This window comes from Ciconia boyciana, chromosome 5 (assembly GCF_034638445.1).
Source record: "Ciconia boyciana chromosome 5, ASM3463844v1, whole genome shotgun sequence".
Classification (NCBI taxonomy): Eukaryota; Metazoa; Chordata; class Aves; order Ciconiiformes; family Ciconiidae; genus Ciconia; species Ciconia boyciana.
Genome location: NC_132938.1, coordinates 960,468 through 978,650, shown reverse-complemented (window position 1 = coordinate 978,650; position 18,183 = coordinate 960,468). Strand labels below are relative to the sequence as shown.

The 18,183-nt window shown below is 46.5% G+C and overlaps 1 protein-coding gene across 8 annotated transcripts in view; it reads right to left on the bottom strand.

Moving 5' to 3' along the window:
• DYSF (dysferlin) overlaps nt 1–18,183 on the bottom strand; it is a 106,428-nt gene that overhangs the window by 3,755 nt on the left and 84,490 nt on the right. For all 8 annotated transcript variants that reach the window (XM_072861216.1, XM_072861219.1, XM_072861223.1 and 5 more), the window contains 4 exons: nt 8,573–8,672; nt 6,655–6,833; nt 5,840–5,949; nt 5,340–5,487 (listed from right to left, as the gene is read on the bottom strand). In XM_072861216.1, coding sequence (XP_072717317.1) covers nt 5,340–5,487; nt 5,840–5,949; nt 6,655–6,833; nt 8,573–8,672 — 537 coding nt within the window. The remainder of the gene's footprint in view (nt 1–5,339; nt 5,488–5,839; nt 5,950–6,654; nt 6,834–8,572; nt 8,673–18,183) is intronic.

The following is an 18,183-nucleotide window of genomic DNA, read 5'->3' as shown; positions in this document are numbered from 1 at the left end:
CTCTGAGCATCTGCCGAGCTGTGCCATGACATTTTCTGGGCAGTGCTGCTTTCCACGGGCCAAAATCTGCACCCAGGATCACGCCAGCAATCAGTCGGTCTGAACAGCAAGAGGATGGTTCTCGAGCCCTGCCCCATCCTGATTTAGTTTCTTAGTAAAAACCTGGTCCGCAGGTCCACGGACTATCTCCAAAGAATCTGCCAAAGGCAAACCTATTGCTGAATTTTTTTTCTCTGCCTTGTCTGCATCCTTTAATGCCTCAGCCATCTGTTTCAACATCAACATTTGGTGTGGTTTTTGTTCCTAAGAGCAGACATCCCAGGCAAGACCTTCCTGTGCCTGTTCTCTGGGATCTCTGCTGTCCCTGTTATTGCACGGTGAAGTATGGGGCTGCCATGGAAAATGAGGTGTCACAGTATTTTAGCCTATTATACGTGCAATTCCTTCCTTGAAAGAAGGTGACAGCGCTGTGGAAAAGAATAAGCTGTGTAAACGCTGCTTATCAAGACCACAACGAAAATACAGATGAAGATGCATGTTTAGGTCATTTGGAAAGAGCTATATTTAAAGTAGCTCTGATTCAAACCCCCGCGACCACATACTAGCCCGTTTGGAAGTCCCTCCCAAGCATATTGAATTTAATTGGTACAGGATGTTCTATCACTCTGTCACTTTAAAAAAACAACTTTGGAAACAAAGTATAATGCCAGTTACCAGCAAGATCTTTGGAGGAACGGGGAAAAAAAGAAAAAAAAACCAAAACACAACAGAAGTAAAGTCTGACCAAAGGCAACTTGATAAATTACAATGTGTAGCAAATTATAAGGCAGTTTGCCAACTGAGGATTTCTAATAATGCCATAAATCAAGCAAGCCACGTTAGGGCAGTTTACCAGAAGTCATTAGAAAAGCCTCCAGTGACATATAACCTTCAAATTAATTATCCATCCATTTGTCTTTCAGAGTCTATCCTCCAAAATACTCCTATTTTTTATGATTTGACTGGTTGCATTCTGGAGGGTAGCAAGTTTTCAATCCAGCTATGGATTTGTATTAACAAAGTGTTGAAAGCCAAGCAGGATTATCAATCAGCACAGAAAGTGAACTGTAATTAGAATTAATGGCAATGGAAGCAACGCTGGGCTTGCAGAACACAAACAGAGCTTTAAAAGGTAGTAAACATTTTCATGGTGCTGCAAAGCAGAGCTGACTCCAGCTGGAAGTAGCATTACATTTTTCTATGGTGGTAGCCACTAAAATCTTTACAATAATCACTGCTTCAGGGAGATAACCTCACTGCAGTATTCCCTACACGTTACGGATGCAGAAGCCCAGGCTGGACTTTTATAACCTTTTCTTCTGACCTTGCGTCTAGCCCATGACTTTCACTCAACCATTCCCAAAGCAGAAGGCAGAGCTCTTCTCAGCTATGGCAATGTCGGATGAAAAGTCCATCAAAGTCACTGGACCTTTCCAAAAAGCCCCACAGTGAGCTTTTTGGAGCTAAATGAGCACTGCTGGACAGGAGTATGGGGTGGAACTAGAGCATATCTTGTAGAAAGACATTCAGTCTCGATACGTGGATGACTTGAGCAACGATGAATTTACCACAACCTTTGGCAAATTGTTCCAATGGTTAATTACCCTTCGTCTCAAAAAATTAGCATCCTATTTCCACTGGAATAGTTCCTCTAACTTCAACATCCAGCTACTGGATCTCATTATACTTTCGTCTGTTGTTTAAGGAGTCTTCTGATGTCAACTTAAATCTAAGGACTGTCTGAGGAAATCATATAGGAAATATCCAGGGAATGCTGTTCCCAGTGTCCTAGCTTGTACAGACCATAATGACAACCACTCTGCAAAGAAAGCTTCGGCAAACCAGCAAGTAATCTGACACTAAGACTGGGTGGAAGAGCCCAAGTAAAAAAATTAAGAACCTCAGAATATCAAATTTTCAACATTTTTTCCCATTTTTGTAAAGCTAGACAACTTTTTTTTATGGAAATTTGCAATACCATGCAGTTTTCCACCCAAAACCAAAAGGCTTTTCAGTTGGAAATGGCCTCTCACCCACTAAAATGAGTTGCTCTGTAAACAGTTGTGCTAATGATGACTGATTTCTTATGGACTTGTGCCTAAACTTCCTGTACTGCAGAACTCCCAGCTCCCCATGGGTCCTGATGAACCTCCTCTTCATCCCAAAGCACTTCCACACCCTTCCCCACTTCTGCAGGTCTCCCCCTGCTCCTTCCAGGGACCCCAGGTCCCACCAGGGCAGCCATGGCACCTTCCCTGGCTGGCAAACAACTGCTGGTTGCACAAAGATCTCCTGGGAAGGAGAGACTTTGAAGAAGACCTGAGAGGAGGAATGGGAAGATCTTTATTCCAGCCCATGATCAATCACATATACTCTGTGTCCTGAGGATGGGGGAAGCACAAAGGCACCGCATCTTCAAAGGTGTCTGATCCCCTGAAGTAGCTGTAAAGGCATATATATTTTGCAGAATATTTGCATATAATATTTTGCAGAATATTTTGTTTCTCACCTCAATGGGAAAAATACTTCCCTGGGGTGTAAAGCATCTCTTGATGGGTATTCTGAACAAGACCAAGACATCAGCTTCTTCATTTTCACTGAAAAGCCTGAACCACTGTTTTTTGGGCACTACTGTTGGGAACCACAGACAGCCCTTCACCATTTCGGGTGGAAGCACACGGCTTTCAAATGGGACATTTGCTCTTACTCTCCAGCTACTCTGACCACAAAGCTGGGACTGTGGTTGGAAGCTTTCAGCACTGTATGGGAAATAGAAATAAATCAAAAAAAATCCCATTTGTATACCAAGAGCCAGTGGAAATGCCCTGGGTTTGTTTTCAGGTGAGATTCCTGTCTGTCTGGGATAGAGGGTGACCTATGCAGGGTTAGCTTAGCTCATGGGACCGTTAGTTTTCCAGGGCATATTGTGGATATACATTTCCCAGGTAAAAGATATCCTCCTTTGGTGTCTCGGGCAGAGTCCAAACAAGATAAGATTTGGAGCCAGGGCTCAGACTTCTCTGGCAGGGTCTGGTGCATGGTACACAACACTCCCAGGTGGAGAGGCTGTATGCAGGCAGGGCATTCAATCTGCAGGCAGGGGCATTCAGGCTGCAGGCAGGGGCATTCAGGCTGCAGGCAGGGATATTCAGGCTGCTGGCCGGGCATTCAGGCTGCAGGCAGGGGCATTCAGGCTGCAGGCAGGTCCCAAAGCTCCTGTTGAGCCAAGGACCAGCTACTGGAAGGACCCTGGAGATCCCAGTGGAGGTCCCAACAAGCAGAAAGCTGTGAATGAGCTCTTCATGCAACGCCATAGCAAAAACAGCAACAGAAACAGGAAAATGGTAACTTCACCTCTGCATGCACCTCTTAGCATCCCTGTTCCTTACCCTCTGCCTGCTCAGACTGATGGTCCACGTGCCCTAATGGGATTCCCTTGAGATTTCCCTCCCATCACCCACGAGCCACTCCTTTTTCCAGAATGAGAGGGGCAGGACACACACAAAAATCCTCTACCTGCATCGTGGGACCTCGAAACTGCACATATAGTGGCAAGATTATGTATACAGCACTAAATGCAGCAAGGTCCTTATTTTAAACAGGACCTGATGGTGCTCCTGGCACGCAAATCAGAACAGAAGTGAGGAGGGATTGTTCTTCCATGCATTTAATCAAGGATGTAATGGTGAGCTCTGCCAAAGGTCAGGATGCCAGGGGCATCCTTCATAGCAAACCATCACCGGCACAATTGCCAAATTTAGTACCTGATGAAACGAGAAAGGAACTAAATCTCCAAGTAGATACAGAACCAGTGACCTCAAAAATCTAGGGGAAGCTGGCCAAACACATAAAAGCAGAAAAATTCCATGAAACATGGCCTTACTTTTCGAAATATGACTAAAAATTGACCCAACCAAAATGAAATTAAATACAACAACATTTAGCTAGGAAACAGGGGAAAATCCCAAGTAATAATGAGTGTAAATCAATATTTATAGTCTGCAAACTTTTTCTCCTCTCAACATTGTTTTTTATATGATACCACTGGCACGAATGCAAAGCCACTTGCATCTTCAGGGAAACACTGAGTTCTTCTTGGTTGAAAAGGCTTGGTTTCTGCTACTTGACATAAAGGGGAGTCTCCAGGAATGGCTCCGAGTACAGGGCGGGGAGGAGGCAATGCAGCACAAATCTGCACTTGCACAATTATTTCCTCCTTCATACTACTTAGCACCTCTGGAATCGTTTCTCCAGCACGAGAAGTATCCCAGCCCTTCCCATGGATACAAGGATAGAAAGACGGAGAGAGCCATGATCTAATCCCATCCCCTTTTTTCTCGATGGGAACAACCAAGCATGCACAACTTCAAATCATCTGAAAGTGATTACGATGGCTAGGAGAAATTCCACACCTCGCTTTTCGGTTGCACATTGCAAGCACACAAAGCCATCTGCAAAAGGCAGCCACGTTCTCTCACATGAAGTTATAAATTACCCCAATGAGTTCTTTTCTTAAAAAAAAAAATCATATACAAGAAGCAGAATTTGTTAAGTGCTGGAAAGAGAGAGGCGGGTCATTTTTCTTATCAGTCTGGGAGGACGGGAAATGGCATCCAAGAGCCAGCATGAATTATTCCAGTGTTGTAGAAACAGAGGAGGATACAAAAACCCACCCCAAGCCAAACTGGAAGGCCAGGGCTCCATTATTTATTTATTTTGTTTTGCCAGTGGAACTGACAGCAAGGCAAGAAAAAGCCACTTTCTTGATTAATGAGGTGAAAACTCTCCCCCTCATTTCAGACATTACGTTGGTATAAAGTGCTCCAAGCCTTGATAACGAAAGACGGGGCTGCCCGAATGCCTATAAACTCCCCTGCATCTTTAAACAATTACAGACCGATGCATTTTTTGCCACTGCTCAGCCCTGTAAAATGGCTGCATTGCTAACGAGGCTGCGTGTTTGTCGGGGATTTTCTCGCCAGCCCTGCAACAGGTCCGACATCAGCTGCTCGAACCTCTTTCTTTGAAAACAATTAACCTCAGCATCGTTAGACACGAATTGAAACACGGGCACAAAGAAGTGAGCACCTTGCAGTGAGTCTGCAGCAGAGACCAGAAACACAGACTCTCTTTTTGACCCATCATGGTCCACCAGGTTGTTCCTCAGGGACCAGCATGGCACTTTGCAGCCACGTGCACTGGGACCATCTCTGTCAGCACAGAGGTTGGTCAGCCACAGAGACCTGGGGAAACACCTAAGACCTTGGTCAGCCCCCCGTCCTCTCCTGCACCCATCGTACCGGGAAGGCATAGATGAAGATCCCCAGGAAGAGCAGCAAAACGAAGAGCACGATGGCCAGGATAACCACCCACTTGTACCGCCGCCACAGGATGTACTTCAGGGTCTTGTACGGGGAGGTGAACCACAGGAAGGAGGTCTCCGGGCGCCTGGAGCCAAACAAAGTTGAGGTCATTCCTGAGTTTCCCAGTAGTTTCACCCTCCTGGATCCCCAACCCCATGAGCACACCCTGCTGTAACAGGCTGGCTGCTCACCCTGCAAGCCCACATCCCTCTGGGTGGACCACGTCAAATGCCCTCCTTGGTGGTCCAGACCAGCCTCCCAGACACCCTGCATAGTCTCAGCTCATACAGTCTGAGCTTCAACCAGCCAGAATCGGAGCCTAGACGGGAGCAAGCCCGTTGCAGATGGCAGACCTCAAACGGGGAACCCAGATTCTCCATTGGCTCCTTGAGAACTCTATGCCCCAGTGGTTACTTTTTCCTTCAAGGTGCTCTTACTTGGGGTCCTCCAGCTTGGGGTTCATATTGGGCTCATCCCGACCCATGCCAGCTGGCCGCTCTTCATGCTCTTGTTCCGCCACAATTTCCAAAGTCATTTCCAATTTGCCCTGTGTGGGTTAAAAACAAACTTATAAACAAGACAAAACAAAACAAAAAAGCAAAGGGAGAGGTGAGAAATGAATGTATGATGCATAATACTGATTGGGGAAAGAAAAACTACTTTGAGCGTAACCCAACCACTACCAACAAGGACCATGAGGAACCCAGTAAGAGTGGATTTCATACAGATCCCTCACCTGCCCCCTACAATGTTCTCAGCAGATACTCCAGGACATCTCAAATGTCACTGACACCTGACTTTAGGCAACCAACTCAGGGATCTTTTGTTGAATGACTTCATTCACTGCCTGGACTCCTTTACCTGTATTGAACAGTTGCCAAAGACTTGAACAGGAGCCCAGACACTTGCACTTAAATATATCAGTCTGACAGCTGCAACCTTTCCCTGGTACTTGGTCACAACACAATATCATTAAGAATAGCTATGATACAGAGTCAAATTAGGTGGCATGTTTCAAAAACCACAGCAAAAATCCCACAGAACAAATTATTTATTCTGAGGCATTTGCATAGTGCTGGACAAATCCTGGAAAACATCCAGCTGACAAAAGCCGGTCCATTTGTAAAATTTGCAGCCCAAGACTGCATTTCTTGCCCTGACCATGGCATCCAGCATGTGCTTGGCCCAGCCACATCCCTCCTCAATGCTTTGAGTGAGTCCCCCAAGAGAACATGTGAAGAGGCCACCTTACCGCCAGTATCTTCTTTTGATCCTGCTCAGCAACACAAGGCCACCATCCCTTGACAGTTTTCTGCTCAAAGAGTGACACAAAGCGACTTGAAGACAAGGTCTCATCTGCTAGCTCTAAGGAGCACTTCTCAGCGGTCTTGGCAGGCTTGGGCATCCTGTTGAGATCCATCTGAATGGAGCCTGCAAGGAGGAACGTTACTGGGAATACATCTTGGTGTAACAGGTCCTTAAAACACAGACTGTTTCCCTGACAAAATATTCACTGTGGCACCCTCCTGACCTCAGGGAGCTTGGGCAGACACCCACACAGCAAGGGAGAGAGCAGGCTCAAGTGTAGCCCTATTTCCAAGCACAGCGCTAGTTTTAGCCAGTGGCTCTTCCTAGGAATTGAGCTCTTGGCATCATCATCGTGCTTAGGAAGACCCGAGCCATGAAGTCCTTCTGGAAGAGGTTGCAAAATACCCGCTGACTTACACAGCTATAACGTTGGATGATTTGCACTGAAGTCAACCAGGCAGGCTGAGATTTTTATTGAAGACTAAGAGATTTAGGTGAAACTCAAATTGTACACACCCACAGCCCAGTTAATATAAGAGCATTGGGCAGGAGGCTTGCAGATCTCCAATTAAGTTATTTTATTGCCCCAACCAGGTCAGTAATTGCAGCAGACTAAATATGAAGGCTATCCCACAAAATCAATAGCTTCCTTCACAGAGTGATCCAGTAATTAGCACATTTATCTAGCCTTTAGGAAATCTGAGCTTAGTTCTCCAAGCGTTAGTTGAAAGTGCCTGTATTTAATTTACACTGCTACACTAATTTACCGTATGGTTGGGAATGGCCAAGAACTGGAAAACATCCAGCTGACAAAAGCTGGTCCAGTTTGTAAAATTTGCAGCCCAAGACTGCATTTCTTGCCCTGACCATGGCATCCGGCCACAGGGTCTTGTCCTGTGGCTCAGCTGAGGGACAGCAGCTTTTTACACTGCTGTGGATGACTCACATTCAGTTTCGTGCTTGTATTTGTAGCTTTTCTGTGCCACAGATTCTTGCAACCAGTGACAATAACAGCACAGATCAGGTTTGTTGTGAAACACTTTTGAGGTCCATTGATGAAAAGTGCTTTACAAAAGCCAAATACCACTTTTATTTGTTGGAATTTGCAAAAAAGATAATGTTGGCAGTCAAAAGCTTGTGAAGTGCAGAGCCAGAAGAGGTTATTTTGGCACTCAGCCTACGTAATTAATCAAAGACAGGATTTAAAAGGATCCTGATCACATATTTCCTCAGTGAATCTTTTGATGTTTGCAATTTTTTTAGTGGCAAAAAGAAAGGTAGAACAAGATCCAACCAAAAAACCTGTAGTGCTGGAGCCTCCAGCTTCTGCACAGATAATCTGCTGCATGGCTCTGCTATCTTTCTTATTAGACGTTTTTGTTTTATTTTTTTCTTGACCTAAACCTAGATTTCTGAGGATGACTAAGGAGGCTAGCACTGAAAAAGGCAAGTGTTGGATCAAGCTGTGTTCACGTCTAAACATCCCAGGTAAGGCAAGTCACGTCCAATGATCCTGCCTGGTGGTCTCAGCTCAAATACATGGTTAGGCCTGATGAGCACATTACAGCACAGACGCAGCTGAGTCACGGAGAACTGGGGCCTTTCTGGAAGGTGATGGCCTGTTGGATTGATGATGCCCTCAACATAATGTCAGCCCAGGAACAGGCTGCTGCAGGCTGAGACTGGAAATCTGCCTAATACAAACCACTTATCATCAGTCCTGAGCTTACGCTGACACTGAACCCTGTTCAGTGGCTTAAACTGGTCTTGTTACACTTTCTTCATATCCTGAAAGGATGCAATAACTTTTTCCTTTCTGTCTGCATCAGCAGGAATGGAGCCAAAAAACTCTCCTGACTTACCCAAATAGTCATCAAAAGAGAACTTGTCATTGTCCCAGATCTGGAAGATAAGCTGCGGTGGAATCTTATTTTCTGTCTTGTCCAAGCTCCAGAAGTGCTCCTAAAATCGCACCAGAAAAGAAACCAAGGAAAAATAAAATGCTCATTAGTAGAAGCGGGCAGAGCCTGGCTACTCTCATCTCACAGCAGTAGAAATCCTGCAACGTAACCACCCTCAGTGTGTCCTGCTCCACTTCTGCAGGGCCAGAGCCACAGGAGGACAGCGCTGGCTCTGACCAGTTCTTGGACAAGGATGCTCAGTAGAAAAGCCAAGATTATTCTGGAAGTTGAGTTGGTATCAATCTGTGCCTTAATTTAGTGACAATATTTTAGCAAACAGGCACCATGAGCTTGCAAACAGGGTATTTTGGAGTGACAGCATCATATTCACGTGATTTAGATGAGGGTGACTCTCCAAGGTGAAGAGAGCAACAAGTGTTGAGTGCCAGCGCTGCCAAACTTCACCTCCCTCTTAATTAATGGGAAAATATAGGAATAACACTTAAATTAACACTTATGGTAGGCAATTCAAATACATCCCTTCCCCTTCTGCCCATCTCTCATCCCAGCTCTGCCAGCATCCAGAGCCCTGCACAAGTCTGGATCCACCATTACTCTGACCTGCTGCCGGGTCTATTGTAAGCAGTTTGTGTGCAGTTGGTCAGCTCAAGACCAGAAAACAGCTCTACCACTCGTAGGTAACCTGTGGCTCCCGAGTTTACTTACTAAACATGAATATGTAAAGAAAGAGACCGGTGCTTTCTAGCAGCTCACTGTGTGGTGGGTCCCTCAGTTCTCAAATGACTTTGTTCATCTTTCCTGCACATCTCCCAGGTTTTCATTCTCAGGACAGGTGAATGCTAGAGTTGGACGTGGTATCCCAGTAAATCTGCTGCTAATATTACACCGGGCTGCTACCAAGCTGCATAATGTGCTTGACATATCTATTACTATATCCAAGTTCAAGAAGGGAGAGATTCAGAGCACCAGCAAGCCATGATGACCAGAGCCTGGCTCCTTGTCCAACCAATCGAGCGGTGGCACTGTGACACCTGATTTCAGTCCTTATAACGTGAGATCTCTCATTGCCTATACAGCCTTCTCATTTCTATTAGATGGGCAATTCCCTGCCACTAAAGCTGCATTGACAGCCTGTGGAAAGGTTTTGCAGCAGTCCCAGAAGCCTATTTGCAAAGCACCTAGAATGAAAATTACACCATGAGCATTCCTTGCAATTATCATCATTTACCAAGCCCTCGTGCAGTGCAGGAGCTACCATCCATCAGTTCTGCAACCCAGCCACGGTAATAAGGAATAGCCGCTGCCTGGGAGACAGCATTCGCATGGGAGCTCAGCAATAGGATGAGGCAGCGATTTCTGGTTTCTGGAGAGGAGATGATTTCCAAAACACTCACCCATGAGAAGTTTGCAACTGCAGTGGCCTGGTTACTACAGTGGATAGGTCAACAGCAAGGCAGATGGTCTGCCTTCTGGATAGTCAGACCAACACTCCCCAAAAAGCCAGCGGAGGGGAACATTTAAGTTAGACTTCTCTAACAAGGAGGGTTTGAATCCCATTACTGTGACAATGAGCTTGCAGCCACATCATTATAATATATGGTGGATATGTGCCCATGCCACAAAATTCGCTGTTTATGTGGTTGCAACCGGTAATATGTCCCAACAGGGATCTAATACCACTTTTGGGATGCCACAAGATGCCTGAAAGTTAGGACTAAGAAGTGTTAGGCCAGAAGGAGAGAGACAGAGACACACACAAAGCAGAGGTCTTGTTATTTCTGGCTCCAGCCAACGCTTGCAAAGAGGAGGCAGTCATGACTGGTGTCTACTGACAGCACAGGCTCAGAGGTGTGTCCTGTGGGCAATGCCTCCTGCCGCGCTCTTGCAACATGGCAGTATCATAAACGGAACAGATTTAATTAAAACCAGGAAACTTCAGCATTATTCATGACACATACGTAGCACCATAAATTCACTGTGGTGGCTACAAGACTCTGATTCATTATATCGTGCAATATTAAAAAAAGGGGGGAAAAAAAGAATGTGTCACACTCCATAAGAACATAAATATTCAAGCAGGGAGACTGTGGGCACTTAAATCCCATTGAAACTGGTTTCACTTTAAAAGATCACCCTGGGCGGTTATATTTCAATTTAGCTCCATTCCCCACCTTGCTTTGGAAAAACACGCCAGCATTTTTGCAATGGAGCATTTTATTTATGCATTTTAAATATTTTATAATCTAGATAAATAAAATAAAGTCAATGGAAACTTCCATCTCTCCTCCTCTGCTCATTGCAATGTATTAAAATGTATGTTTATCCAAGGCCGGGGGGGCACGTTTTCCCAGCTGATAAGTCATTTTAAATTAAAACTGCTAAAAAGGGAAAGAGCTTATGGTGATTCTTCCCTTTCCCATATATTGGTTGTGTCCTGCACCGCAGAAGGGCTGTTAGTCATCTAGAGGAGAAAGCCCCCAGGAACCACGTACCCGTGCCTAAAGAAGGCGGTGGCCAAATGACCTCACCATGGGTTGGAAAGGTTCATCTGGGGTCTGCAAGATGGAGGAAGACCATCTCCCATGGTGTGCACCACAGCGAAACACCACAGGCTCCTTCTGATTGCCCCTTGCTGGGGCAATTCAGACACCCCCATCTATGCTCAGCTTGGGAGAGGATGAAACATGTCCTACAGGTACCTCTTCCTCTCCGGTGATAACTAATGTCCCTGGCTCAGAGGCTGATTTCACCACATCTGCATTCGTCAGATGTGTCCGTGCTCCAAGAGCATTGCTATGCTGCTGCCTGGGTTGAAGCACGTCTCCACGCGCACGTTGGACCTTCTCTTTGCACCATCCCATCCACCTGGAGTCGAACATGAGCAAACCCTAGCACTTGGAGCAGCCCCTCTGAACGGGAGGTGCAGTGATGGCAGCTCTGCTCTCTGGCGAAGGTACTGCCTGCCGGAAGACCCAATCCCATGAGTGCCCTGATGGGGAAACAGCAGGAACCAGGAAAAGGAGCAGGCTGTTGTGAGACCTAAACTATTTCCCCAGTATGCTGCAGCAATCCCCCTCCCCTTGGTGGGCTCCTTCCCCATCTGTGGTGCTGGCTGAGCTCTCCTGGGACAGGAGAAGAGCATCTTGAACCCAGGCCAGAGCCAGCGGGTGCTGCAGTGCCTTATGGTCATCTCCCACGCAATAAAACACAACTGGATAAGTGTCCCCTGGGACTGACCATGCAATTGCTGGCAAACGTACAGGACTTTGGGTTTCTACCTTCCCTCCTTCCCATTGCAATGCCCACTGACTTGCCCACACTCAAAGCGAACAAAACCCACACCCTGGCCAAGTGGATGCTCCCTGCATCCCTCTGCCTCCCCAGCACCACTTCTACCCCTGAGAGCAATGCCCTGGCTTCCCGGGGACTCCCTGCCTGATGCAGGATGACTCAGGCAGGCTTCAACCCTTTCCGGGTGGCAATGTGGAGCTCGTACAACGCTAGTACGATCTGTACAGCTTTGGCCTTTCTTGTGGAAAAACACTGTAAATGTGGTTTGGCTGGTGGCGAAGCTTTCCTCCTCGGAGCCCCGTGAAGCTGGGGACACGGCAGAGCTGAGCTGTAAGGGCAGGCTAGGGAAGGAGGAATTTGATGCTGAACTAAGTTTATGGGTCCATTTCAAGGCAGTGTGAAATTTGCCTCCATGATTAAATCTGGCTACGAAAGTTCACTATAAAAACAACCCAAGGCAAGAAATTTATTTCCTAGCCTTTTGCAAGACATGGGAAGGAAGGGGGCTTGAATTATTGTTTGGGGGTTTGTTTTGCAGTGTTGGAGGGGGAGAGGGGAGGCTGGTGAATATTTTACGGTCGTGAATAATGCAGCAGGGGAGGCAGGAAAAAAAAACAAGCTCATATCACTAGGAAAGTGTTGACAGGGCTGCATTTCTTCTGCGTTGCTTATGTGCAATGGAATACAAAGTAAGGAGCAACCCCGCTTTTTTGGGGAGGCAGAGAGGCCCCAGCGTGTTCACACCCAAGCAAGCCTGACCCGTTTCAGCATGTGCAAGTGGGAGAGCATCAGGTCCCTCATCCCACAGCAACTGGGGAGCCCGGCCACAAAGGAGACCCCCTCAGAGGTCAGCCAAGAAGAGCCTCTTCTCCTGCAGGAGCCAGGACAGGCTGTTCTGCAGGGCCATCCTTCAAGGTGTTGAGAAACTGCTTCTCTGAACCTCATCCCATTGGGTCATTTCATCTATTTGTAATAAGGAGACAGCTCAGAGCGCTCATTATTGCACTTTTACTCGCCTCTTTGATCTCCCTGCTGTTGCCAACGCCAACAATTGCATCGCAGGTCTGATGGCACTTGGTTTTCTGCATCTTCCCCTGATCAGGATGGTAGCTGAGCAAAATCCCAAGTGTACAGCATCTGCTGCACTTTCGGGCACAGCCTTGCCAATACCTGGAGGAAGACTCCAGGCGTCACCACACCATAAATGTGAAATAGTCATAATATTTGCCTTGGGGCACATACTCTCATTTCAGTCCCTGGAATCACTCGCTGCAATGCTATTTCCTCAGTCTCCCATGCTTTCCTTCCAGCAGAGTTTATCAGGCTTTTCCAGGGACAGGGGGCCACCCCGCTGCCCTGTAGGGAGCTCCAAGCCTTGGGGTCCCAGTCCTGGCCAGTTTGTGAACAGCACTGTTGAACCTTCGGTTCTCAACACAGTCATGCTTTGCTCATCCCTCTCCATGCATCCATTGGAAAGCAAAATTCACAACAGTAACTCCTCTCTGAATATCACAGAGGCTGCCAGTGCATCCCAGGTCATGACTGCTGCCCCTGTCCTCTTACAGAAGACTGTGGTGTTGTTGTATCTGCTTGTTGCAGTCCCGTTAAAATACATAATATATGACTGCCTTGTCTAACTCTGCCTTCCTCTGAAAAAAAAAAATGTACTTGGAGCCAATTCAAGATGTTGTATTTTGGCTAAATGTGGAAGGAAAAGGAACATTTTGTGTTTTGCTTTGCTTTCTGTTGTCACCAAGAAAAATGGGAAAGGACATGGTAAAGGACAGGAAACAGGAGAGGAAAAAGTCCAAAATTAAAAGGCAATAGCCTTTTTTTTAGCTTGCCGACACCAAAGAGGAATGAAAATTTCAATCTAATAAAATATTAACTGGTTTTAACAAAAATCAGTGCTTGATACTCAAAATTTCATACTAAAACCAACCGGAGCACAGAGATTTCTTCGTACACCCTGGAGGTTCAGTGACAACCGTAACAGAACAAGGGGAGGATACAGGGACCCAGTTGCAGAAACCTCACACGCCTGGCTCTTTTTTTAATAAAAATTAAACAACAGAGAGGCCACACACTTACCTCCAGGGTAAACTCTTGCCCTGTCTGACAAATACACGAAGCCCAGGCTGCCCACAAGCTCTCAGCTGATTTAGAGCAGCGCGCTGGGAGCCGTCACTGCACGGCATGAGCCACCCCCATGCAAAATCAATTGCAACGGGGATGTCCCCATGCACCCCACCGCTGGCACCGGCTCCTCATTCCCAGCTGGTGTGAATCTGCTGGGTGCAGAGGAATGCACCAGCTGATCTGCCCCAGGTGCGGGTCTGGCCCATTGCAGGTTGGAGCTGTCAGTACCAGGAAGATGTCAGGACACTATAATGAATTTGCAGAGAAAGTAACCAGAATCAATGAAACCAGATGGAGCTGGGAAAGCCTCAACATCAGGGAGGAAGGAATTTATTCTCGGCTCCACTCAGCAACAGAAAAAACAAGCTGTGAGTTACAGGCCCTTCTTCCCTGCTTTTCCCTCAAATGCCTTTTCACTTTTCTCTCTAGGTGGGTTTAAGACCCCAAACCTCCCTCTTCCTCATGTCGCTCCTGAAGACCTATCTCTAGTATGATTTCTAGGATGCCACCAGCTGATCAGTTATAGAAAAAACTCTTCCAGATGTCAGGTTTGTTGTTACATTCAGTGCCAGAGCCGGTAAACTTGGAGACTTCAGCTGCACCTTGCAGAAACAGGGTCTCAATTATTCAGAGAGATATGTGCAAGCATCACCCATATCTCACAGACACAGGGTTATTTCTGGGATTATCCTATAGGACCAGCTACTTCTAGCCCTGCGAGCAGCATGCACCCACCACTGCCAGATGCCAGATGTCCAAAGACCTCCAACTCAAAGTCAATGTGTTTTTGTGCCCAGGTAGGTTGCAATTAATCTGCTTAAAACTTGGATGGGCCCCTTTAGTTGAGAGCACAAAGTGGAAGAAATGAAATGAATGTAAGAGCTCCTTGAAAAAGAGCCTCACCACAACTGCCCCAACCTTCCCACCAAATAAACCAGACAGTTGCTTGCAGTTTCTTCTACAGTAGTGGGATGGGTCCTCTTCCAGCGGCTTTCTTTGTCTTTGCAAAAGAGAATATTTTGTGTTCTGGCACCAATACTTCATTTTCTTATTGACACCTAACACCGAAGTCTAGTAGCAGAAGAAGTATGAAGACAACAGCTATGTTCTTTGGTCTGGTTTCTGCCAATGACATGGCATGACATGGATTTGAAATTGCCAACAATGCTCCCATACTCATTATGTTAATTGCCTGGAATTTCTTTTATGCAACACTTCTCAGATGGTACACAAACAACCCAGCCAGGTCTTGGAAGCTCCAGCCTAGTGGTTTATTTCCAGGTCCACTCAAGCACCAATAGTTTTTAACGTGTATATTGAGATGCTCTTGAAATTCTACCCTGAATGTTCATTTATGCAGATGACATTTGCTCAGACATTCAGTGTCAAGCTTTTTCTGCCCTGGAGGACATCTAGAATTCAGATTTGGCAGCTATATTCAGCTACCGCTGTAATTGGCACTTGAAGCTGAACATTTCAAAATCAATTTCATGCGTTTTCCACCTCCACAGCGCCTGCGAGACGTGGGAGCTGAGCGCCTCTCTGACTGGGTGCCCAGCGAAATGTGATCCACATCCAGCCTATCTCGGCATTGCTCTCGATAGACTCTGGTTGTACCATGACCATCTGATAACATTGTCTGCAGAAGTCAAGACCTGCCAGGCTTAGACCTGGGGATCTAAAGTTTAAACCATGCAGACATCTGCTCTTCTCTCTGCTTGTTGGCAGCAGAGCACCGTACTCGTCTGGGACCTGGACCTGTCTGTTCCTCCCCTACTCAAGTTAATATGTAATTTCATGCAAACATGTCAGGGGCACTGAATCTACCTTTCTACCCTAGCTCCCCCTGTGAAATAACAGTGCTCCAACATGCAATTTGTATTGACATTCGCCAAAATGACTGCATGATTTGCAGTCTAAGAAACTGTCTTCTCGCAGGACTCAGCAAGCTGCAAGCATGCTGTGGCCATGCAAACGACATGACTTGAGTTGTCCATGGCTGCTAAAAAAAGATTTCACAAAAAGAAGCAAGAACAGAAGAAGGAAAGCCTGAATAAATGCTGAGAGAGGATGCTAAAGAAACATGCATTTACATATTTTCAGAAGAGCTGTCCCAAAGATGGACTTCCTCTTTCATGGGGATTTTTTTGAAATTCAAAATGGGGTAAATTCCTCTCTCAGAAGGAGAAGCAAAATCTTTATAACATTACTGCAGCAAGAGAAGATATGGATCGAAAAACATTCTGAAATGGTTAAAATGTTTAGAAAATCAGGAATAAGAGCCTACACTTCCAATCTATAAGTTGAGTTGATGTTCACAGGATTTACAGTCTCCTGCTTTCCCTTGAGGTGCCCCGTGGGAAGAATGAAGCCTCAAAACCCCAAGCAATCCCAGTGCTTTGAAGCTTTGGAGATAAAGTTTCCAAAACTTCCAGTGCTGTGGCAAGGATTAAACAATCCTGGCTACCACTGACCATCCCAAGGCTTCAGGGTCCAGTTCCACCACTTGGCACCTGGGTTTTCCCCAGGTTTTCAGGCTCCCAGCTCCCCCCCAGACATGCACACTAGAACTAAACATCGTGGAGACCCTCCTCCCCACGGGCATCCTTGGTCTTTTGGAAGAAAATTTGCTATCTGGATTGGGGTGACCCATTCCTGCGGTCCATCCTGCAATGCTAAAGGGAGCTCCAGTCTGCGAGGAGGTGAGCGGAGCAAAGGAGAGCAAACTGAAATCTGCTTTCCTCCCAGCAGCGTTCTCTCCGAGGGCCAACACCAGCAAGGCTGGGCGCAGGTGGCTTTTAGCAGCTCAGAATTTGCCATCTGACCGTTTTGATTTAAATTCCACTTTCCATCGCCTGCGTTTAAAGTTCGGTGCATGGGCTTTTACAGCAGCAGTAATGAACCTGGAGTTCAAACAGCACATGGCGAGATCAAAAATTGCCAGAGCGGAATGTGTCCCACAAATACAAAGCATGGCTTTTCATTCATTATTTTTTCCTTTACAGAGAGGTTTTACAAGCTGTTTATTTTCTGATACAGTGTTGGCAGACATGTGGTCGGAGGAGAATCAATATCAGCACAGTGGGATGTATTTTCTTAAACGGTTTATAGGGGGGTCTTTGCTTTTTCAAAGGGGGATAATTGAATGTAGTACACACTGTACTTTTGATTTGTTTAACATGAAGCGTGAAATGGGTACAGCTATGATTCTGTCAATCACTTTAACTATCCAGCGATTCATTTTGAAGCTAGGCCTCCTCGCAGGGATTGTCTGGCTCGAGGGATGGAGAATTCACTCAGCATCTTCCCCGCCGAAGCAGCAGTTCTGACCCAGGCTGTGCTGGGACCTTGCTGGCCCCACAAAACAAGCTGGGATGGGGGTCCCAGGTGAGTTTTGTGGATGCAGATGGTCCCACTGCAACGAGGTGTCTTTGTATTCAAACGAACACCGAGGCTGAGTTCACAAGGGCAAGGCAGGGAGCAGGGACAAAGACTCGGGGTTGGGTGGCTGAAGGGGTTTGAGCTTTCAGGGAGGTGTCACAAAACAGGACCGAGTCTTGAAAGCAGGGGTTGTCCCTGCTGTCCACACAGACACACAGACCCAACAATACTCCTCTTAATCTCCAGGTGATGAGCAGCAAATTGAAGTGAATAGATCTCCCTCCCCTAAAGCATTCCCTGAGAGCCAGTCCAATTTTCACCAGCTTTTTTCCACATATGCCCCCCAACTCCATCCCTGTTTCCTTCCCTCTGTGCAACTCCCAGTCCACATCTGATCATTGCATTGCACTAACTTATCTAAGGAACACCAAAAGCAATAACCAACTACAGATGTAGGAATGAGCGGGCCAAAATCACATCCACTTTTAACTCCCCAACTGAGCGCACAGCTCTCTTATTAGACCAAAGGCGTCTTCACCCTGAATCCCAAACCAAAGCTTTTCTTCCCATCTCTGCATCAATGATACATCCCAACCCATGTTCCCCTACATGTCCCTCCTGCTTACCCCTTTAGGCACTTGAAGGCAGCTCCTTCCTTTCACCTCTCTTTAGCCCTTCTGTGAAGTTATTGTACAGCACAATGCCCATTATGCTCTGCTGGAGACCAGAGGTCCATACCT